General features: G+C 39.9%; 1 protein-coding gene across 2 annotated transcripts in view; it reads left to right on the top strand.

Moving 5' to 3' along the window:
- LOC113475862 (solute carrier organic anion transporter family member 1C1-like) overlaps nt 1–22,188 on the top strand; it is a 65,068-nt gene extending 42,880 nt beyond the window's left edge. Inside the window, exons 2-15 of one of the 2 annotated variants that reach the window (XM_026840969.1) lie at nt 265–419; nt 2,682–2,823; nt 2,912–3,044; nt 5,168–5,283; nt 6,100–6,246; nt 6,363–6,461; nt 7,799–8,032; nt 8,878–9,042; nt 9,625–9,820; nt 14,298–14,460; nt 15,846–16,030; nt 17,263–17,327; nt 19,170–19,287; nt 20,119–22,188. In XM_026840969.1, coding sequence (XP_026696770.1) covers nt 288–419; nt 2,682–2,823; nt 2,912–3,044; nt 5,168–5,283; nt 6,100–6,246; nt 6,363–6,461; nt 7,799–8,032; nt 8,878–9,042; nt 9,625–9,820; nt 14,298–14,460; nt 15,846–16,030; nt 17,263–17,327; nt 19,170–19,287; nt 20,119–20,335 — 2,112 coding nt within the window. In that variant the 5' untranslated portion in view covers nt 265–287 and the 3' untranslated portion in view covers nt 20,336–22,188. The remainder of the gene's footprint in view (nt 1–264; nt 420–2,681; nt 2,824–2,911; nt 3,045–5,167; nt 5,284–6,099; nt 6,247–6,362; nt 6,462–7,798; nt 8,033–8,877; nt 9,043–9,624; nt 9,821–14,297; nt 14,461–15,845; nt 16,031–17,262; nt 17,328–19,169; nt 19,288–20,118) is intronic. The other variant, XM_026840971.1, reaches the window with a different exon arrangement.
- The last annotated feature ends 1,230 nt before the right edge of the window (nt 22,189–23,418 follow it).

Raw genomic sequence — 23,418 nt, 5'->3', positions numbered from 1 at the left:
GGGGAGGGGAAGAAGTGAGGACCAGTGGGGAGAGTGAAGACCATTTCGCTTGAAAGAAAGATGTCAAAACAAGATACTTCAAAATTTAAACAAATATACACTTTGAAACATCCAAGTCATTAAGCCAAACCCTTACTAATGAAAAGATTCAGTTTCAACATCTCAGCATTTTCCTGTAACTACTGTTTCATGAGGAAGCTCCTTAAGCAACTCTATTTTGGCATATTTGCTTTTGTACTTATCATTGTTTTCTCCTGGGTTCAGATCACTCAGTAAAGAAATCAACCATGACAGTGGAAACTGAATCCAGCAATGCTGATGACTCAAATCAGGAAGTAGAACCTGTCCAGCTTTTGGATGATGAAGCAAACAAAAATCCACCAGTCAAAAAGAAGACTTCCTGTTGCACTGGCTTGAAGGTTTGGTGCCTTATCAACATCACCACAAATTATTGTTGTCCTATATTAAGAAATGTGGTTCAAGATAAAACATGACAGATTACTTTGTTACCTTTCCCCCTCTTTTCTGGTACTGAATACACAGTGGAGATACAGGGAAGGGTTGGATCTTGTCTTTGTCCTAAAGGAAATAAAAATTCCCGATTTAACATATTTACTCTAAAGTTACTCATAGGTAGATCACACTTTTTGTCACTGGAGAGAGGTAGCAACCTCCAGTGGAAGATCTGAAGCATCCTAAAATAGGTGTTATTATATACTGTTGTCTGGAAGTTGCTATCACTACCCATTCTTGTAGACCCAAAATGGGGTGAGGTAAATTGTATTCCAGGACTTTTATCTAATCAAGGGCTGTAGGTCAAATGACCCACTGATTCCCACAAGCATCCAAACTTTCCGGAGTGCACAAGAAGAATTGATGGGACAGAGCAAGTAAACTAAAGAGAATGTTGCTTTTTTGTTGCTTTTAAGCCTTAGCCTTAGTATTTATTACTTCTAGCTGAGCTGCAAATACTCAAGGACAAGATTTCTTTTGACAATGATGTGTTTGGGTTTATGTTTTGACTACTTCTTAGGCCAGCTTCATCTCAGGTTAAATTCCATAAATTCACTGGAGTTGCAATTAGAGAGACAATTGTCTCTATAAAAAGGTCTGTAAAATGAAAGATTAGTGGAAAAAAATAGGTAATTGCAAGCTTCTCAAATATCCAGAATAGTTTGGCCCAAGTATCAGGCAAAGGTTGTTATATTTTTCATTCTATATGACTCACACTTGTCGCCCATATACACCTGCAAAAAGAGAATCTGATCTCTCTGTGAGATTTACAGGACTAACTTTGACATCATGTATCTGTGCAATGCTGCATGACCATGACCATGTCTAACTTTATGGCAAATAAATTTTAATAGACAAAATATCTTGGAGGTAAGACAAACTTTTATTCTCCCTCACCTTCCTAGTAAATGTTTTGTGGTTTACCTGGGGATTACATTTTTAAACACAAAATACCCAAGTCATTTTTGTTTCTGTTTCCTGAGTATCTGCAGTTTGTGATTTCAGCCAAAATCCCTGAAAACACTGCTGGCATAAGGCAAGAAATGTGGTTTGCACAGACTTTTTTGCCAGTGAGGCTCAGGAAATACAAAACATATCAGGACTTGTCAGATATTTCTTTGATTTCTTTCCTTACAGTAGATAGTATTGCAAAGTCTAAATCTATATTTACTTTTGTTTACTTACCCAACATTGTGTTGTATTGGAACTTTTACCCAGTGAGCAATGTGTATTTGTTTTTTAGACTATGTTGAAATAGTTGGATAATATTTAAGCAAACTTAGTTTAAGTTTTTTCAAATACATCTTTATTTGCAAAAACCACGGTGTGTGTTGGTGGAATCAACTATAAAATTATAAAGGATATTAAGTTTTCCCTTATGAGGTATATAGTATACAGTGGACATAGCCATGACCCACAGATTTCAAGATCTATCACCTGAGAGATGAACACAATCAGTCTGTACCACCTTCTACATACTGTGTTATCATAAAAACGTGCATAAAGCCTTTATTTTGATGCCATGGCTATCTATATGTTTGAGTTAGAATCAGTTATAAACTGTCCTAAAATAAGTGACATGTGGCCCAAGCAGAAGATAATTGGTGCTAAGATTAGTTTTAGGTTGGATAGTAGTAAATCTATCTTAATTAGGTATTTTACCTCTGGCAAATTTTATACTTCTACAACATCTAGTAATCCCACTATTTTGACTACACAGGATCAGGCCTCGGCTTTTTGATAAATTTAACCACAGGATGTCAGTAAGGTAAGTAATCCCCAGTGAGTTGTTTGCCAAATTTAAGTTCCACAGTCCATAGGATTTCTGCTCTGGAAAGCCTCTGGCCAGCAATGCAGGGAAGAACAGTGCTTTCTGGTCATTAAGATGGCTATTACAAACTGACCCCTAAAGCAAGCAGATGCTCTCAGGGCAGCACCTAGCACCGATCCCCTCCACCAGGGAATTCCAGACCAGGGGCAGACATTGCTGAGAGACCTCCCTGGCACTCTGTTACATTAAGATACATGAAAATTCACACACAGCGTTGTCACTGCAATTTGAGTAACAAATGTATACCATGATTGCTCCACACAATTTTGAACATATTTGATCCCTCTGTGACCAGTTTCCTTGCCTCCTCCCATTTTCTGTCTCATTTTTTCTTCAGGCATTTCTCGCTGCTTTATCATTCAGCTACTTGAGTAAAACATTGTCTGGTACAATTATGAAAAGTTCCATCACTCAGATTGAACGAAGGTTTGACCTGACATCATCTACTGTTGGTTTCATCGATGGGAGCTTTGAGATAGGTAATTGATATTCCATAACATGCAGAAAAATGTTCAGAGAAAGACAAGGCACAGCATGTGGCACTAATTTTGGTTTATTACCTTCCAGGTAACTTGCTGGTGATAGCATTTGTAAGCTACTTTGGAGCTAAACTTCATAGGCCCAAAGTAATAGCTGTTGGATGTTTTACTATGGCTTTGGGAAGTCTTTTAACAGCAATGCCTCATTTCTTCATGGGATAGTAAGTATTAATCAAGATTAATTTGGGTAACCTAACATTGGAATTGGATACTGCTTTCTGGATTTTGAATGCAACTTGGTGTATGTTAAGTCTTAGATTTCCAAAGGCCTACAGAGCTTAACCTCAATGTGCGATGAATCATGCTTGACACACATATTACTGTTCATGATAACTTGTTGTAAAAATATGACTCCTTTGAAGTAAAAGTTCAACTTCTCAAAAAAATAGGAAAATTACAGTGCTTTAGTTTTCAGTAAGGCTTGTTCAGAAGGAAGGCAAAGAAGGAAATGATTTTACAAAATCATTAGAATTTACCTTTTCAGGAGGAAACACCTATGAAAATCTTAAGAAAATTCAAATTTCAAACAAAATATATTGTTCTTTGAAAATCTTTAACCATGCTACTATGCTGGTGATATTGCTTTAATGAAATATATTCTTCCTAAATTACAAACTGTAAGGACACCTTATTGGGAAAATCAGTTTTAACCTAAGAATGTGGCATCGTTGGTGGCTAATAGAGATGTCAGGATCATATAGGCAGGAAAGTCAAGCCATTGTGAACTACAGTAAAATTATGAGGAATATAGAATCCACCTATATGATTTCCAGAATAAGTCTGTGCTGTTTTGAACGGGATCTCAAAGCTCTGAGTGGGTAATTTCATACTGAGTGACATCTTTATCTGAAAAATTATTTATAGTAACAGGTAGCTCTCATGTAAAGTCAGGGATTCAGAGCCTACTCAGTAAAGAAACCAACCCCCAGAGTTGTTGATTAAAAGAAATCATGCTTCTTGAAAGAAGAAACCAGAGCCTTGTTGTGTAAGATGACACATTTTTCTCTCCTGTGGCAAACAGCTACTCCTCACGCAAAGCAGCCTCTCAGCTTCACACAGAACCTGCAGATGGATCAGTGCTGGTAGAACTGGTCCCAGGGTTTTTCCTGTTCCAAATGCACATGACTGATTAAAGTGATTTTCCATAGCTGGTTAAGCAAATGTTTATTTGTCTTCTCCACGCTCAGAGGACTAATGTATGTTGCTTGTATGCAATAATGTTTCTAGCTGTAGCTTTAATAAGGTGATAGCATATATAGTAAGACATAGTTCTGTTGCTCTCTTAAATGCATTAGAACAATTTTAGGTATACTACTGTAAAAAGAAAACTGAGGAATGCCTTTTATTGTGATAGTGGTTCTTGTACTAACGTCAGACTTCTATTTTCCACTGCTTAAGCCAAAATATGTATCTTGGCCACCTACACTGGGAAACTCAAACAGTTCCTCATGAATGTAGGCTTGAATTTTTATGGGGTAACTGTTCTGCATTGTATATTCTGATGAATGCTCTTTGTTCCATACTGAAAAATAAGCCTGTCTGGTCTAACAGAGCCAGCCCAGTTCCTAGAAGCAGAATGTGTGCTTTACCATGTTGTTCTGCTTAAGCTAATTGTACTTTGCACCTCAGCAGGGCTCATATCTGGAAAAAGAATCATGCTAAAGCAGCCGAACATCTCCTAGCACCTGAGCTGCTCAGCTGCCTCCCCACAGCATTGTCCTGCTCCCTGTAAATACAGCTAAAGAGTGTCTTTTAGCACTAACTTTAGCCACCTGCTACTATATAACAGCTCTTTCTAAAGCCAGTGCCAATTATCAGGCAAACAGGTAACACTCGAGGATGACTTTTCACTCCTCTTCCACTTCCCGAAAATATAGATCTAAGGTGAAAAGGGAGATTTACACTTACACTCATTAAATTCTTCTTTTTCTCCTTGACTGTGGGGTCAGCACAAGGAACTCACTTGGACCTGACCCTAAATTTTGACACTAAAAGTTCAATCCTATATGAACTACTTTTGGAAGCCCTTTAGAATTTTCCAGATTAAAATGTTATGTCTTTTAGATAGATGTTTCTATCTTTTATTTGTTCTTCATTTCAGTGTTTTGGTCTTCCAAAATGTGCCTAAATAATATTTTTTGCTCCTTCAGTAGCACTTTGTATTGCTATTTAAACAAAGATACATTTCTTTTTAGGGAAGCAGCAATCATGTAGGGTCCTGCCCTACTATGTTAGTATTTCAGTAGTGAACATTCCTTCTAAAGCTACTATTGTGTGTTTTCAGTTATAAGTATGAGACAACATCACATACAGCTACTTCAGCCAACTTAACTTCAAGCATAAATCCCTGTTCCCTACATCAAGATGTGAACGAAACTTTGTTGGAAGTGTCCCAATCAGGTAAGGAACTGTAAGTGTGAGTACAAATACAGGAGCTGATTTTATCCTTGGTTGCAAGTGGAGTAAATCATTGCCCCATGCAAGATGCTCGATGAGATTTCTAACTTCAATATCTAGCTGTCTGAGAAGATTACCAACACTTATATGCAGTTTGTGCATCTCATTTGGAGAAGAAATGTCCAGCAAACACAAATTATAAGGATCCAGATCCCCAGTTTCCTGTGTTCACACTTCCAAATGACAACAAAATCACTCTAACACTGAAGGAGGTTCTGAGACTGTGTTTGAAGGGATTGAATTTCCCAGGACCTGGAATTGGGGAGGTGGAAGAGATAGTGTGACAGGACATATAACAGCACAGAGTTAACTGGAAATAAATGGAGATTTCTATTATCTTGTTTATAATATGGTATACAGCTGGTTTACCTGTTGCTTTGCATGGAATATAGGTAGAGGAAGAGCCAAGCTGTGCCCCAGAAACCATCTCAAACATTAAAGATATATGTTATATGCCAGGTAATATATTTATGACAATATCAATTTGCGCTTTTTTTTTAACTTTTTTTTTTTTTTTCTGATGTGTAACACTTATCTGTATTTTTGAAATCAAATATAGTAGAAGTGGAGGAAAGTGTTATTAAAATATTAAAAGGTATATTGAGATTGATGGCCTTCCTTCCATTAATCTTCCATAGGAAAATGCTGTTAATACCTTAAATACTAAACTGTGATAATCTCATGTGTTGAATTTCCTGTGATTTGTCACTGTTTCCTATTCAACTATTCTATTACAAAGATGTAAACTCTTATCTGCAGGCTGTGAGAAGGAACCATCATCACATATGTGGATATACATTTTACTGGGAAACATGTTACGTGGAATTGGTGAGACACCAATAACACCATTGGGGATCTCTTATCTTGATGATTTTGCTAAAGAAGAGGATGTTCCTGTGTATGTAGGTAATCTCAACACGAAGTAAACTAAGCAATTTGTAGTGTGAGAGGTTGATCATCCTCTGCAGAAGAAAACATTCAGCCCTTAAAATGTACTATCATCTGCTTCATTATATTTTCAGCATGTTTGCACACAATAGCCATGTTGGGCCCAATGTTTGGTTTCCTGTTGGGATCTTTATGTGCAAAACTGTACGTGGATATTGGATTTGTGGATTTAGGTAAGCAAAACAGAGGAAAAGTGAAAGTAAGCTAATACTTGCCCGTAACAGGTTACTTTACACAGTTGCATAAGTTTTTATTATATTAAATATATTAATATACTTTATATTTATTTCATTAATTTTATTATATGTTTTATTACAATTTAATTAAATGATTGGAAGCTTTTTGGGTATAGGCAGCATTAGACAGGCAAGATATTTTAGGATTAAGAGATTAAAATACATGTTTAGCTTCAAAAATTACTACCAAGAACTCTCACAGACCCAAGATGGTTTACTAAACTGGGATCTTAGTGAAAAGATTCTGCTAACATAGCAGGTTTACAGTTTTAGTGGATTACCCACCCTTTCAGCTGAGTGGTTTACACTATTTACAATTCATGTAATGTTTACAGTACATTATACACTTTCTGACTTCTTATTCACATGAAAAGAAAACACACGTATGTATTCACATCTGCAAAATGCTAGAGGGAGCAGAGCAATCCCTGTAAGTGGCAGCTGTGGTCCTTCATCCTGTTCACTTTCACTGGAATAGGCAGGAGCCATCTCTGAGGTGGTGTTTCCTGGCCAACCCACCACCCCACCCACCTGACCACCCTGATATGGAGTTAGACGGTATGGACTGGTGATGGCTTTTTTTAAGAAAAAGTTCACTGTAGCAGCAGCAGTGGGTGATCCTGTTTTACTAGCAGGACAGAGAAGTTTTCAGATCTTCAGGATCCTGTAGATAGACAGATTACTATTTTGTCTTTGCCCTTTGTTAAGCCAAATGTTTGATTTTACTTAAGTGTAAGGTGACAATGAGCCAATTCTGGTCATGCACGGAAAAGTCTTATAGTATTGATCCACCACCAAACATGGCAACATGTAACAATCATAAAAATACAAGCAACTAGTCTCATCTACCTTGCAATACAAAGTTTAAACTCATGGTCATCTTACCAGTGCCACAGAGAATGCCCGTATGTTTAATAGCAACCTACACGATTCAGGTTATCAGAGGATGGTCTCAGTAGAAATGTATCAGCCCTAAAAGGGCTCCAGGCTTGGGGCCTGTCTGCCACCTATGTTGGTTTCCTATGTGTTGAATAAAGACCTCTGTATCACCATGTATGCCACAAAACAGCAGCCAGTGTAAGGTGTAGAAAGGCAGATGAAACATCATTCAAGGTATGTTTCCTGATGCCCTCACTGCATGAGTGGTCTCTCATTAGAAGATTATCATTATCACTGCAAGCCAGACACTGTAAAATGTAGCTATTTTAGCAGATACAGGGTGGGAAAGTTCAACTTCTTCATTTAGGTAATGTATCTCTTTCCCTCAATTCTAGGAAGTATCACTATCACCCCACAGGATTCACGCTGGGTGGGTGCATGGTGGCTTGGCTTTTTAATAGGTGGAGTAACCAGTTTCCTAGCTGCTATTCCATTTTGCTTCCTGCCAAGGAGTCTGAAAAAGCCAGAGGAAGCCAATGACAAAACTTCATACGATCTCTTGGAAAACATGAGGAAGAAACTTACTCCTGCACAGTCCAAGCGAAGGAAGTGGTCAGTAATACTGAAAGGCAAGTGTTGCACATGTTACATAACTGTAAAAAGCAATAGGCACAACATACAGTGGGGATGTAATATTGTTGAAAAATATTTTTCTTCCCCTGCACTTCAGTCTAAACCAGTTTACTAATCCCAGGAAAGGAGATGTCTGCTAAAGGTTACAAAAAATCAGAAAGCTTGTTCAAGATTGTGAGGTTCTGCATGCATCACCTGCATTGCATAATTGCCTCAGTGGCACCTAACCTCTAAAATTTTGTGCTGGAAGAAATTTGAACAGTGGGAAAACTGTTTCTGTATCAGGACATACAGAAAATATTAGAAGGCTCCTTTTGCAATATGCAAAGCCAAATTATTAATCTGATCATCATAGAGCTCATGGGGATGCTAAAGCACATTTCTGCCTGAGGAAAATACAGCAGGCTTGAATATCAGCTCTGGTTGTGCAGTCCTTAGGCTAAGAAAGGAGTGGAAAGGTGGTGGGAAGAGATGACTGCATCATTAGTCAAATTGTCCTGTCTTTATTCACATCTTACTGAGAAGACAGCTCTCACTTAGCCCTGAATCTGTGATAATATCAATGTAAACTGAAAGTCTCTGCTCAGTGGAGCATTTTATGTGCAGATCTCATTAGAGCACCCAGGCCTTAACCCATGCTTCTGTCTTCTTTTAGGATTCTCTTCCTGTATCTCAGCCTCTGGTGTTTCTCAAGAACCTGATTTTGCTTTTAGATACTTGCATGCAAATGACTTGCACTTGGACAGCTGAAAGAAGGATTTTGCCCTAAATTTTGTAGATTACTCACCAGTAATTATGACATGCATTTTTCAAAGACAACTCTATTATCCCTTTCTTTCAGATTTCTATACCTCCCTGAAAAAAGTATTGAGTAATCGAATGTACTTTACATTTTTGTGTTGCTCACTGTTACAGTTCAATAGCTTTATTGGTTTATTCACTTACAAAGCAAAGTACATGGAACAGCAGTATGGACAATCTACATCTAAATCTAACTTTCTAATAGGTGAGTTACACTGTGCAATGACTGCTTATGCTATAAGCAGTGCTTGGGGATAAATCTAGAATGCCTTGTCTGGGACTGATCAGAGCAGAATGATGTAAATGCTGGTCTTTCATGAACTTGAATTATATAAACACAGCATACAAACTACAATTTTGGTGCCTATGCGAGCAGAAGAAATTTATATTATATTATATTATATTATATTATATTATATTATATTATATTATATTATATTATATTATATTATATTATATTATGACATGACATCATAAGACATGACATTATATTATGTTATGTTACAGTATTTATGTTATATTATATTATAGCATGAGCACCCCAAATATGTAATGAATGTGGTGTGGGAGTTTTAACTGTTGCAACAACCAACAAGTGCCTTACAATGGAAGTGGACACTTCAAAAATAGCATATGCAACCCAAGGATTAGGCTGAGCACAGAGCCAATTACAGTCATCATAATAGAACATAAAGCTGTCAGGGACATCAATCTGAGGACAGAATTTGTCTCTTAAGCCCATTGTGACTCTTTTATTTTAACAATCCCCTTCTATAATATCTTTCAGGATTGACATCCTTACCTCCTGTAGGTGTTGGGATTTTCCTAGGAGGGTTGATAATGAAAAAGTACAAAATGGGCATCACTGGAGCAACCAAGTTTGCATTTATCATGTCATTTTTGTCCTATGTCACCACTCTCTTGCACTTTTTTGTTGGCTGTGAGAACCATGTGGTAGCAGGAATGACAGTGTCCTATGAAGGGTGAGTATAAAATGAAGAATCGCACTTTTTTCTCCATGGCATCAATAGTTCAAAAAATGTACTATGAACTTGTGACTCCAAGACTGGTGTTACATCAGAGCTTTGGATTTTTCAGTCATGGGTTGGTATACAGGACACCAGACCTTTTGGCACTGGATGGAAAGCACCTGTCCCTGAGGGGGAAAAGGATGTTGGGGCAGGAGTTAGGTGAGCTCATTGACAGAGCTTTAAACTAGATTTGAAGGGGGAAGGGGGCAAAATATCAGCCCATCTGAAGTGCTTGCATACCAATGCACACAGCATGGGTAACAAACAGAATGAGCTTGAAGCCGCGATGCAGCTTGAAAATTATGAGGTAGTGGCTCAGAAACATGGTGGGATGTCTGCCATGAGTGGAGTGTGCCAGTTAATGGTTACAAGCTCTTTAGGAGGGATAGACAAGCAAGGAGAGGTGATGGGGTGGCGCTGTATGTTAGGGACTGTTATGTTTGCTTTCAGCACAAGTGTAGTGAAGACAGGGTGGGGTGTCTTTGCGTTAGAATTAGGGGGAAGGCCAAAAGGGGAGATGTTGTAGTGGGAGTCTGTTATAGGCCATCCAACTAGGACAGAGAGGTGGATGAAATACTCTATAGGCATTTAGGAGAAATCTCACAATCACTTGCCCTTGTTCTTGTGGGAGACTTTAATTTCCCAGACATCTGCTGGAAATACAACACAGCAGAGCGGGACCGGTCATGGAGATTCCTGGAATGTGTGGGAGATAAATTCCTGAACAGACTAGAGAAGGTGCCCTGCTAGATCTCTTCTTTCTGAACAGAGAAGGACTGGTAGATGATATGGCAGTTGGAGGCTGACTAGGGCACAGAGATCATGAAATCATAGAGTTCTCTATTCTGAGAGAGGTAAGGAGAGGGGACAGCAGAACTGACATCCTGGGCTTCCAAAGGGCTGACTTTGTCTTGTTTAGGCACCTGCTTGACAGGATCCCTTGGGAGACTCTCCTGAAGGGTGTAGGGGTCCAGGAAGGCTGGGCACTCTCTAAGAAGGAAGTGTTAATGGCTCAGGAGCAGACGGTCCCCAGGTGCTCTAAGAGAAGCTGGCGGCAGAAAAGACCACCCTGGCTGAACAGGGAGCATTGGCTGCAACTCAGGGAGAAAAGGAGAGTTTACAGCCTTTGGAAGAAGGGGCTAGCCACTCACAGTGATTACAAAGATGCTGTGAGGCTATGCAGGGCAGAAATCAGGAGGTCTAAAGCCCAGCTAGAAATTAATCTGGCTTCAGCAGTCAAGGACAACAATAAATGTTTCTATAAGTATATGAGCAGCAAAAGAAAGACCAGGGAGAGTCTCCATCCCCTGCTACACACAGGAGGAAATATGGCAGCAAGTGATGAGGAAAAGGCTGAGGGTGCTTAATGCCTTATCTTTATCTCAGTCTTTAATAACAAGACCAGTTGTACTGAGGGAATCCAGCCTCCTCAGCCAGAAGACAGAGACTGGGAGAACGACCCCCCACAATCCAGGAGGAGACAGTCAGTGACCTGCTGCATCACACAGACACACACAAGTCTATGGGACCGGATGGGATACACGCGAGGGTGCTGAAGGAGCTGGCTGGGGTGCTCGCCAAGCTGCTTTCCATCATTTACCAGCAGTCCTGGCTGACTGGGGAGGTCCTGACAGATTGGAAATTGGCCACCAGAGTGATGCTCACATACAAAAAGGGTTGGAAGGATGATGTGGGAAATTACAGGCCTGTCAGCTTGACTTTGGTGCCTGGGAAGCTGATGGAGCAGCTCATCCTGAGTACCATCACACAACACATGTGGGACAACCAGATGATCAGGCCCAGTCAGCATGGGTTTATGAAAGGCAGGTCCTGCTTGACAAACCTGATCTTCTACGACAGGACGACCTGCTTATTATAATGAGAGAAAGGCTGTGGATGTTGTCTACCTTGACTTCAGCAAGGCCTTTGACACCATTTCTCACAGCATTCTCCTGGCAAAACTGGCTGCTCACAGCTTGGATGGGCACACGCTTTGCTGGGTAAAAAACTGGCTGGATGGGCGAGCCCAAAGAGTTGTGGTGAATGGAGTTAAATCCAGTTGGCGGCCGGTCATGAGTGGTGTCCCCCAGGGCTCGGTTTTGGGGTCACTCCTGTTTAACATCTTTATTGATGATCTGGACGAGGGGATCGAGTGCACCCTCAGTCAGTTTGAAGATGACACCAAGTTGGGTGGGAGTGTTGATCTGCTCGAAGGTAGGGAGGCTCTGCAGAGAGACCTGGACAGGTCTGAGGCTGAGGCCAACTGGAGGAGTTTCCATAAGGCCAAATGCCGGGGGGTGCACTTGGGCCACAACAACCCCCAGCAGCGCTACAGGCTTGGGGAGGAGTGGCTGGAGAGCTGCCAGTCAGAGAGGGACCTGGGGTGTTGATTGACAGCCGGCTGAACAGGAGCCAGCAGTGTGCCCAGGGGGCCAAGAAGGCCAATGGCATCCTGGCTTGTGTCAGCAATAGCGTGGCCAGCAGGGACAGGGAAGGGATCTGACCCCTGTACTCGGCACTGGTGAGGCCGCACCTTGATTCCTGTGTTCAGTTTTGGGCCCCTCACTACAAAAAGGACATGGAATGACTCGAGCGTGTCCAGAGAAGGGCAACGGAGCTGGTGCAGGGTCTGGAGCACAGGTTGTACGGGGAGCGGCTGAGGGAACTGGGGGTGTTTAGTCTGGAGAAGAGGAGGGTGAGGGGAGACCTCATCGCCCTCTACAGCTACCTGAAAGGAGGGTGCAGAGAGCTGGGGATGAGCCTCTTTAACCAAGGAACAAGCGATAGGACAAGAGGGAATGGCCTCAAGTTGTGCTAGGGAAGGTTTAATCTGGCTATTAGGAAGCATTTCTTTCCAGAAGGGGTTGTTAGGTGTTGGAATGTGCTGCCCAGGGCAGTGATGGAGTCCCCATCCTTGGAGGTATTCAGGAGTAGGGTCGACATAGCACTGAGGGATATGGTGTACTTGGGAACTGTTAATGTTGGGTTGATGATTGGACTGGATGATCTTCGAGGTCTTTTCCAACCTAGACAATTTTGTGATTCTGTAAAATTAAGGCTGAAAAAGGAACTTGATTTTGCAATGCTTAAGAGAAACTAAACACTACCATGTGTCATTGTGATAGTTTCATTGTCAGCAGTGACAGCTTGCCAAAGCACAACACTGGTTAAAGATTAATTAGAAATGCATTAGCAAAATTGCATCAGTACCAATGTAGGTTTTTGGCTGTGTGGGGAGTGGTATTGCTGTTTCACACAGTCCTATGTCTCCATCAGAAGCTATTTTCTAGCCAAGTATATTCAGTAAAAGGGTGAAGCATTATATATGCAGAGAGCATTAGTAGTATATCCTGCACAGAGATGGAGACACAGAAACTTGGCCTGCTGTAAAATGAAGCTTTTATGCTTACTGAAGATGTTCTCTCCTCTCAGGAGAGAACTAGGCTATAAAACTTACAGGCTGTTATTTTTTTCTTGGAAGATACAAGTACAGGGGATGCGTGCAGGGATCTGGGTGTCCAACAGACCCAGATACACACTAGCATATGGATCTCACTGCTTCATGTCCAGCCTGCTCAGAGTACCTCATGGCTATGCGAACCTGTCTGTATTTCCCTGAAGACTTATGCACAGTTCAATAACTTGTCACTACTGTTCATTTATCAAGCCATACTAGTTCACAGCTGAAAATGTGGAAATGGGCAGGCAGGATGCCAAGGATGTTTATATTTGTTGGAACCTGAGGACTAAATGTTGTTTGTTCTGTACTCTGCAATGTGTTCACTAAGAATGCAAATGGTGGACCAGGGAATATGCTTAGTAAGCACTGATATGAAAGACATGGCAAGCACATAATTTTAATTAACCCAGAAAGGAGAAGATGAAGGCAGACATTCCTCTTTGGTACCAAAGGAGGTCTGAAAGTAAAAGGTAGTACTGCATTTTCTGTAATCTTTAGGAAGAGTTAGGCTAGGCTTTAAGAGAGGAGTATTTTTTATATGGAGACCAGGAGATTTAGTTTCTGTCATTGGTGCATTTTTATCAACAGTAAAAGATGTACTTGATAAGATTGTCTTAACTGTTGCTAGCTCTACTTCAGTTAGGGGGTAGTCTCGCTAATGTCTCAAAGCCTTTCAGCTTTTTCTTTTTTTCTTTTCTTCCTACACCTGCCAGCTAAAATCAGTAGCAACATTTTTACTTGTTTTAAAATTATTTATAATCTAGTAATTACTTTAATGTCAGTGCAAGTAAATGGAATCTCAAACAAATAGATCAATGCTGTAGACACTCAGCTATAAGAACATATGTCCTGGGTATATGAGGTGGGTTTCAGGACACCAACATTGTCACACAGAAGGGACTACACTGGACTCAGCACTGAATTGAGAATGTCTGACACTCTTACACCTGTCTGAACTTAACTTCCAAGCAAACCCATTCCGTACCATGAAAATGCCATATTTACTGAGTGCAACTCTGACTGCAAATGTGCCTCCAATGTGTGGGACCCTGTGTGTGGAGACAACGGACTCACGTATGTTTCGGCATGTCTAGCTGGGTGCATGACTTCGGTGGGACATGGAAAGAGCACAGTAAGACCCTGCTTCAGTTTCCTAGGTTTTCTACTAGCTTTTTTTTTTCTATATAACATCAGGGATTTAGTAGTATAATGCATTTAAGGAAAACCAAAGATACTGGGGACAAATGAGTAAAGTAGTTATGATTTCTGGCTACAAACAGTACAGAAGACATAGACATTTCTCTGACTTACTGCACATCAAGCAAAAAGCCCTAGCTCCTTTCTGTAGATAGTAATTTTAATCTTTTGTAGATTGAATACAAGAGGGGAAAACAAACAAACCGAAGTGCTTACATGTTGCCTGAAGTTTGTCCATGGCTTGCTTTTCATAAATGTTATTTTAGCTGCCCTGAGGTTTTAGCCAACAGCTAAAGTACATTAAGATAGTGTAATATGTGCAAGTATGAATGATTTGAGGGGAGGCAGCTTGTTTTCTCCATGTGAGACTCTGAAATGGCAGGATACTGCTTATCTTTTTGGCTGACTGCTTTCTGCTCTGCACAGAGTACTGGAGATAATGCACAGAGCCCCAGAGAGGAAGCTCCAGTCCATGGTTATAAGCCTTAACTGGCACGTGTCATTCCCATGTTTTCTGATGTCAGATGATCACTCCAGAAGATACATGGTCTGAAGCTGTCTCTTGCACTCTGACAGTTTTCTCTTTAACAGATTTTTCTTTGTGGCTATTTTTTCTCTACTGTCTACAGTCTTCTCCGGAAGACATTTTTTGCTTAAAATCTTAAGGTGGAAGGCAGGGGAGTAGGGCTCAACAGCACCTATGACAGTGGGACTACTGCCTCCCACACAAGACTGTCTCTTTAGAGGTTAAGGTTTGTGGCTCATAGTTCCCCTTATCTCAGCACATCCTAAAGTCCCTGAAGCCCTGGTTATAAGCTATTGCTCCTAAGCTATCAGTACACCTTCTGTTGATCTCAGGGCTCTGCATGAGCTGCTGCTTACAGCTGTGAGGTACCTCTAGTGGATCAGCATTATCAGAGAGGGACCTGTGATCTAGGTGCTTTTCACAGAGACAAGCCAGCTAACAAGTGGTGTCACCTAGTAGCAAAAGGCACAGCTTGTCGAGCCTTGCTTTTCCACTTCAACTGCCCTTCAGGGACACAAAGGCTGAGGCCAACCTCAGAGGTCCTGCAAGTAGTGCAAACATCTTCCAAAAAGGTTTGCTGTGTCCACTGGGCAAAAATATGCTGGCACAGAGCTTCCCTTCCAACTCTGAGCACTGTCTGTGGGAAAGAAAAGAAGCTGCTGCCCATTGCCTCAAGAAAGGCAAATAAGATACGAACAGGATGCTTAGGAAGACTTCAGGCTCTGCCTGTGTCTGAAGGCCGGATTCTCCACTGCATGAGCAGTGTTCTACGTAATATTCTTTGTGTCTTCCAGGTCTTCCATAACTGCAGCTGTCTTGCAGTCAGCAGTTCATGGACAGGAAATAACTCTGTGACCTTGGGGCAATGTCCAAAAAGTGAAGATTGTTCAATTAAGTTTATTTATTATACAGTAATACAAGTCATAAGTGGCTTTTGTTATGCACTGGGAGGTACCCCAGCATACATTATTATGTTTAGGTAAGTAAAACTAACTGTGTACCCAAAGACTGAGCCTTTCCAAGGTGGGGATCAAATTATGTTCATGTTTCTCACTTTCCCTTAGGAAAAAAGATTCTCTTGCAGTATAACATGCTTTCTTTAAAGAGTTTTGTCATTTCCCATTTGTAGCTGTTAGCATCAAACCTTTCTTTGCTGCTTTCTGTAAGTCAGTTCTAGTGTGTTTCTTCCAACTACTACAAAATGTTTTCTCTTATGCCTGTCATATGCCCAAGTTTTCCAGAGCATGTCCTTGGATATTCTGACTGTATGCATTTTGAAAATGTCATGCATTTGTCAGGATTCCTGGATGTGGGGTTGCCCTAACAGATTGTGTTTATCAGATGTCTGGAAAATCAGGACACCTGAGGACTCAATCTGAAGCTAGTATGCTCATGTCTGTTGAGGAGCACAGGTGTAGGCATACCAGTAGGCTATTTGGAACCACGTATACAAATTAGCACATATGTTTCAATAATCTGAAGAGAAAGCTCACTCAGTAGAAAAATGCATTAGTGGCAAATTAATGGTAGTCCTAAGGTCATTATGTGATCCTAAATGAGCATGGTAGACAGAATACAAACTCCCCTCACTTCCTTATCTCTGTGAGACATCTTCCTGACTCTTGACCATGTTAGTATTTGTAAGGAGCTGGTAGACGATGGAGATATAATGGATTTGTGCCCATTTCTGATGCTTGGAGTGTGGTTTCCCATGAAACAGATGGGCATATTGCCAGATGGCTTTGTGCAGTTCAAGATGTGGCATTGTACAGAGGAATGTCCTTTGAAAATGGAAAGATGCTGCACTAATGCAGCTACTTGCAATATTTTTGTCTTAGGGCAATACAACATTTCCCATCAAGTGAGTAAGGTATATCACATCAAGTGAGGAAAATGTATGCCTGGGAGTTAAGGCAGTTGGAGAGCCCATTTCAATAAGACTAGGATAGACTGTGATTATGTCTTTAAAATTTCACTTTAATTATGCTTAGTGAATGGACTTCCCAGGGGCTATGTGTTGGAAAACAATAGATTAATTCACCTTTTTCATGCCACTAAACATATTTTCAGCAGACATAGGAAGTACTCTCTTTCCAAAGCTTGGTTTTCTGTCATTAAGAGTATTAAATTCAGGGTAATTAACAGGAGTGTAATAGGCCTGTCTAAGCACTAGATAGGCAAATCCTTCATACTTATCCCTCTTTCTTTCAGATGCGTTCAGCCAGAGTTGAAATCTCTTGCTGTTGGTCTATACACACTCATTCTGAGAGTGCTAGGTAAGACAAATCATTCTGAGATGCTTGCTTTTATGGCTTTACATGACACCAATGCAATCGCCATTTGTAAATCAGATGTATCCTTGAAACACCTGTTAGATCCTGAGCTGTTCCTGAAGATACTGGATTTTTTTTTCCTGAAGGTTCAATATTCAGTCAAGAGTTCATTGTGTAATTGGCTAACAAAATTCTGAAAATCTTTGACCTGCTGATTAAACGGTGTTGCAGTTCGGGAGCCTGGTGTTCCAAAATGAGAAGAGTTTCTAAGCAAAATTAAAGTATTGTCTTGAATTTCTAAGCAACACTATAAGGTTTCAAACTTATGATTCAACCAATGGCTCACTGAGATACAATTCTGCAAGTAAGATCAAAAAGATGTGCTCTAGTAGGACTTCATTCAACACTAATACAACTCTGTTCATAGCAGAGTGTTTTCTCCATGTTGAAACTTTCCGTGTAGAAAACAGCTTAGATTTCAATTCATTTTAAGCATGGTACAATGCTCTTTTTTTTCCATTTTTATTTGAGAGTTGCTAATGAGATGGTTGATTAAGATGCCTGGGCAGGCAAGAAAACCACCCTATTTCCTTTTGTTGTCTTTGTCAATGGAATAGGAATATGTGCATTTCAGAAATGTAGAGAAATGTGTGTGAAGAGACAACTACATGGGATTGATAAGAATCCTAAAAAATGAACAGCTGCTTACAAATGTCTGCAATCAGAGCAAGGTTAGGGCTGCAGACTCTACTCAGGATTGTGATGGACATCCTGAGACAAGAAGGTGTATCCACACTTTGTCCCCTTCTACTTTTCTCATCACACAATGGAGGGGCAGAATTTGTCCCCCATATCTCACAACAAGCAATGCCAATGGGATTCTTGGGGCAATTTCTGCCACAGCAAATAAAATGCATTATGAAAAAAGAACTGTCCCTTTTCTATAGGGTTCTGCCTCAGCACATTAAGCCAGCATGCTGCATCCATTTTAAGAAGGGGTAGAGCCATTGTCACTGATTCAAAAAACCTGGGATTTCTCTTCAGTGACTCAGAGACCAAATCTGATGTGCTCCTATCTTTCTTCTCTAATGAACCTCCAAAATGAACATTTGTCCTATTGTACCCTGACTACAGCACTGATGATCATAATACACAGGCCTTTATGGATAGATTGCTGAGTTCAGACCCTCACAAGAGCCCTAGGCTGAGAGTATTCCTGTTTTTACAAAATTATTTCCTATATAAGGATGTAGGAAACATCATTTGTTCCTGTAGGAACAAAGCTAATGTGAAACATGGTCCTGTACACGCTGAAACCTGGATCCCTCTGAAGCTAATATCTTTAGTTCAGCAAGGCCAGGATTTTGTCCCACGTCTGACATATTTTGCAGTAAAGCATAAACTCGTATCTGGCCAAGTCACTCTAAGGGTTTCAGTTGCTTTACCCTCACTCAGACAGAAGGAACTATCAGCCAGGTGGGTAATTTAGGCTATGCGTAGAAGAAGGAACATCAGTTCAGTGCTCCAAACGCACAACAATTCCAGATCTCCCTTGCAAGGAGCTTAATATGCACTGGAAGCCAGAGGTGACTCTCAGACCCACACTTGAAATACCAATGTGCATGACTAGAAGCCTGGCCAAGCCCATCAGACCATATTAACTGGAGACTGATGATCCCCACAGCACAGAGAGGGTGACAAAGGCAAGGAAGTCTCCCCACAGTCCAAACCACCTATTCCCCCTGTTGCAGCACGCAACTTGCCACTAAGAAAATATAAAGCTGACTTCTAAAAAGATGTCTTTTCCTGTGATACCTTGTGACATTTTTGCTTGTTTCCTTGCAGCTGGGATTCCAGCACCAGTTTATTTTGGTGCACTAATTGACAAGACATGTTTGAAATGGGGAAGTACAAGTTGTGGGCAGCAAGGGGCTTGTAGGCTATATGACTCCAATGCATACAGGTAAGGCAAATTAGGGTCCAAAAACTCTCATGCATTTCCTCTCTACGAGATGGACATGCTTTGTTCTGTTATACTGTAGTGTGTGAGGCCAGTGATCAAAAATTATAGTCAGATACTAACTCTGGAATCAGATTGAAGTCATTCCAGAATTCCTGAAATGGGGAAATCTTAAGGTCAAATCTTAAACTCTTAGGTTTTTAGTCAGTTTTTATGTTGTGCAAAAATCATTTAATATAAATAACAGATATTTATGGAACGAATTTTGTGTTTTCAATATCCTTTGAGTCATTTTAAAAGACCTAGGATTGTATGATTTATCATCGAGAGGAAAGTTACACAAATTTACCTAATTTTCAAGTAGTTTGTTCATACTGGCAAAAAATGTTAACTTTGTGGGTTGGTCAACTTGAGAGAAAAAGAAAGAAAATCATATTGAGCAGCTGAAGGTATTGGTTAAATACAAACACTATTGTTCTCCAGGAGGTATATTCCAGAAATTTTTCTTAGTTTCATCTAAATCTTGACCACTTCATACTCTGCGATCTCCGTATATTTCTAGTCCTAAAAAGTCTAAGGAAACAAAGGGAAGATGATGGAAGTTTCACTTTGTAACTATCTTCATAAGCAAAAAGAATATTATCAATTCTTTAACAGAAGTTTTTGCAAGCAAAATTGTCCAGTTTGTGGCACCATTCACCAAGAATGAATTTTGGTGTTTTCCCCTAAGCTTTTTTTAGTATATATTTGATCCTTAAAACCATTAAAATTATTTTCTTTGGTGTCTTTGAAAACTTCAATACCTGGCACTATCTTCTATGCTCTACCTCACAGGTATGTCTACCTTGGTTTATCAGCAGTGTTAAGAGGTCCTTCCTACTTGTTTGCAATCCTTTTTTATATATTGATAAAGAAAGACTTTCAAAATAAGAAGTCCAGACCTATAGTGAATGGAGGAAGAGAAGATGCTCCTATAAATAAAGAAGATAATCGCAAGATCAAAGAACATTTGCCAGGTTCTTCTGGTGCAGAGAATGAATCATGTATTTAGAAAGCCATGTAGACCAGTGTCACAAGGATCAGGACAGATTCTTTTAGAAACAATTTTCACAACATTACAAATAACTAAATAATAAATAATAACACTGTTCAGAAGGCAAAACTAATACCAAACCTGCAATCAACAACAAGAAAAACTAGCATGCAGGTATGAAAATGCTTTATGTATACCTGGTTACCAGTAACAGACAGAACAAGTTACATGAACTGAAGCAAATTCTCAACAGATAAAGGCAAACTTCCCTAAAAGGGTCAAAGATTACTGCTGGCAGAACAGCTGCATGCCAAAGGCCCACGAAATGTGATACTGACCCTGTACACACATCCACACGGTAGACTGACATGGGAATGACAAGCTCAAATTCAATCAGAATTCATAATAAAAACAAAGCCTTTAATCAGAAAATTTCCACAATAACTAAACGAATCATTGCTACAATTTTCCACTGCAAAATGGACAAAAGTAGTATTTTTCCAAGAAGCATTTTATCTTAGCTCAGCTGAAAATTTTATGCCTGCTTAAAACTACAAATAGGTTTCAATAAAGGAAATAATTGTTTTTAAAAATCTCAGTTGTAGAATTTTATTAAAAACTAATTGTTTTAGTTAAGTGTCTATGAAACATAAGGAATATTCTGAATTTTGCAGTGATAATTTTTTCTTAGTAAAATCCATCCAATATACGCTGGTGGTTTCATTGCTATGCCATGTACTGTCCAGCAGAGGACACTCAAGCAATAACATTACCCTTATGACTACTGCAAGCACTCTGTAGTGTTCAGACTTCATTGTTCTAGAAGTTCATCATCAGGCAGGTAAAACACTCATCTGTGTTTTCATGCACCTTAAAACTCTCTAAGCTCAAGCTTTTAGCTCAAATATTCGAAATTGCTTTCGTGTATTTGTCGGTTTGTGTTAATCACATTTGTGTCACTTGGAGCTTGACAAATGTTACGTTAAATAAAAAGTTGTTTACTTGTATTCCATTTCATAACACTGATTGAATTATCTGATTGATACTTTAAAATAGATGCTCAAGACTAAGTGGGATATGGTTAATAGATATTTTAGAGCAAAATGCTGATTTCTGAAATGTGTTGTCTGTCTTGACAGTCACTTAGCAGTGATTGCAGCAGCTGAAGGGAAAAGAATGTGACTTTTTCCCCAAATTAAGTTATATTTACTGGAGGTAGAGATTCTCCATCTAGAAAAACTGATATGACTTGTTGCTTGGTCTTGTCTTACAATTGCATTTGCAAATGTTTTGACATATCCAGATATAGCCAAAGGAATGACCCATGGGACCCAAAGAAATGAACCACCTTATCTAACTACTGAACTTGTGGGTGAGTTTTGGCAGGCAAAGTAATTGCAACTGTCTAGTTCTGCTTGTCTTTCAGCTGCTTTGTCCAGATGATATTTTGTTAACGCATCTTGGTGCATATATCATTTCCTGTGGTGACTTTAGAGCCAGGGGTTTGGGCGAGATAGTTTTAATCCAAAATCTGTAACACTGAAAAACATATTTTATGTGACAAAATATACCTATTCCAATTGAGAACAAGAGCTAATTCCAGAAGAGAGATTATGAGAATTATGCACAAGGAATCAACAATGCCAGAAAAAGGTGTTACAGCCTACAGCAGATTTAGGAAGCTATTACTCCAGGCTCATGAGGTCAAGGAGGTGACAATAAAATGGCCTCTTTGGATAGAGAGAGAAAGGCTGGCACAAGAAGGTAATAACCTGCTTATCAAGGGTTTTTTTTCCCCTTTCTTGTGGAAAAATTATTTCCAGCCAGAGTCAGGGTACAAAGCCCAGTTGCCTTTGGGTGATACAGCAGCTCAGGACCTGTGAGAGAGAGAGCGAGCAATACAGTGATATGTTGCCAACCTTGGAAAATATTGTCGTCTTCCCTCCGTCATTATAAAGATGCAACTGTAGGTCATTGGTCTATGGTGGAAACAGAATAAAGAGGACAAATTATTTTACATTCTAGTGGAACTCTGTAATTAATGTTGTGGCTACTGTTGTGTCTGAGAGCCTTTGCTGCATAAGAAGCACTGTGCACACACATACATACAGATATGCACACACATGCACAAAATGGCAATCTGTAATGCAAGATGCACATATTTGGGGTAGGACAAGATATATATTGTCAAACACAAAATTAGCAAGAAATAATGAGTGCTGCTAAGCATGTTCAGGAAAGATTTGAAGAATAGAGATCATTTTGAGTATATTTACAGTTCTGGGAGAAAAGCTTAGATCCTTTTTCCATTGTTGTTTTTGAGAGGAGAAAAATTACCTGATGGAAAGATGTGCATGAATTTGCTTCAGCAATAATTTGTCACTACAGCCACAATTTTCACACATTGAGTAAGTAAAATTAAATGCCTACATCTACCCTTTTACCCACTGCTGTAAATAGATCCCTAGCTCCCTTTGCTTAATTCTTTCGAAAGGAAAGGCAGGACAGTTTTATTCAGCTGCCTCCATTTATGTACTGAAGTTTTGAACATGAGCAATGCCTTTAAACCCAGAGAGGCATAATTTACAATTCACAGATCTGGAAGTTGTTGCAGCAATTTGAGGGGAGGGGCTTAGTTTTCTTTGTATGGATTTGTTTGGGTTTTTTTCCTTGATCGGTGGAGTTTCTTAGCAACAGCATGAGGAAAAAAGTTTTCTCTTTCACACTTAAAATGCCTCAGCCTGGACCCTCTTCATATTGCTGATTCGCCCCAAACCAGGCCGAGTGAGACCCCATCAGAAATGGGCCTCAGCAGCAGTACAGGTAACTGTTGAACAGACACCTCCCTATGTTTCCAGAATGAGTTTACCAGCAACAGAAGTTTCTTGCAAATATTATGCTCTGAGCTTTGTCAAAGAGCATGGAAAGGGAGGAAAGTTATAAATAATGCTCTTTCAGAGTAGAATGGATACAAACAAAGGGAAAAAAAAAAAAAGCTGAAAGACTTTGCATGCTGAGCTCTGGGGGAGTGGGAGCAAATAAAAATTTTAATGAAAAGTTTAAGAATTTATCTTTTCCCCAAAAAAAGAAACAAAGCCAAC

This window comes from Athene cunicularia (assembly GCF_003259725.1).
Source record: "Athene cunicularia isolate RWA chromosome 1 unlocalized genomic scaffold, athCun1 chr1_part2, whole genome shotgun sequence".
NCBI classification, from domain to species: Eukaryota; Metazoa; Chordata; class Aves; order Strigiformes; family Strigidae; genus Athene; species Athene cunicularia.
Note: the sequence above shows the minus strand (reverse complement) of the source record. Positions and strands in the feature narration are given on the sequence as shown.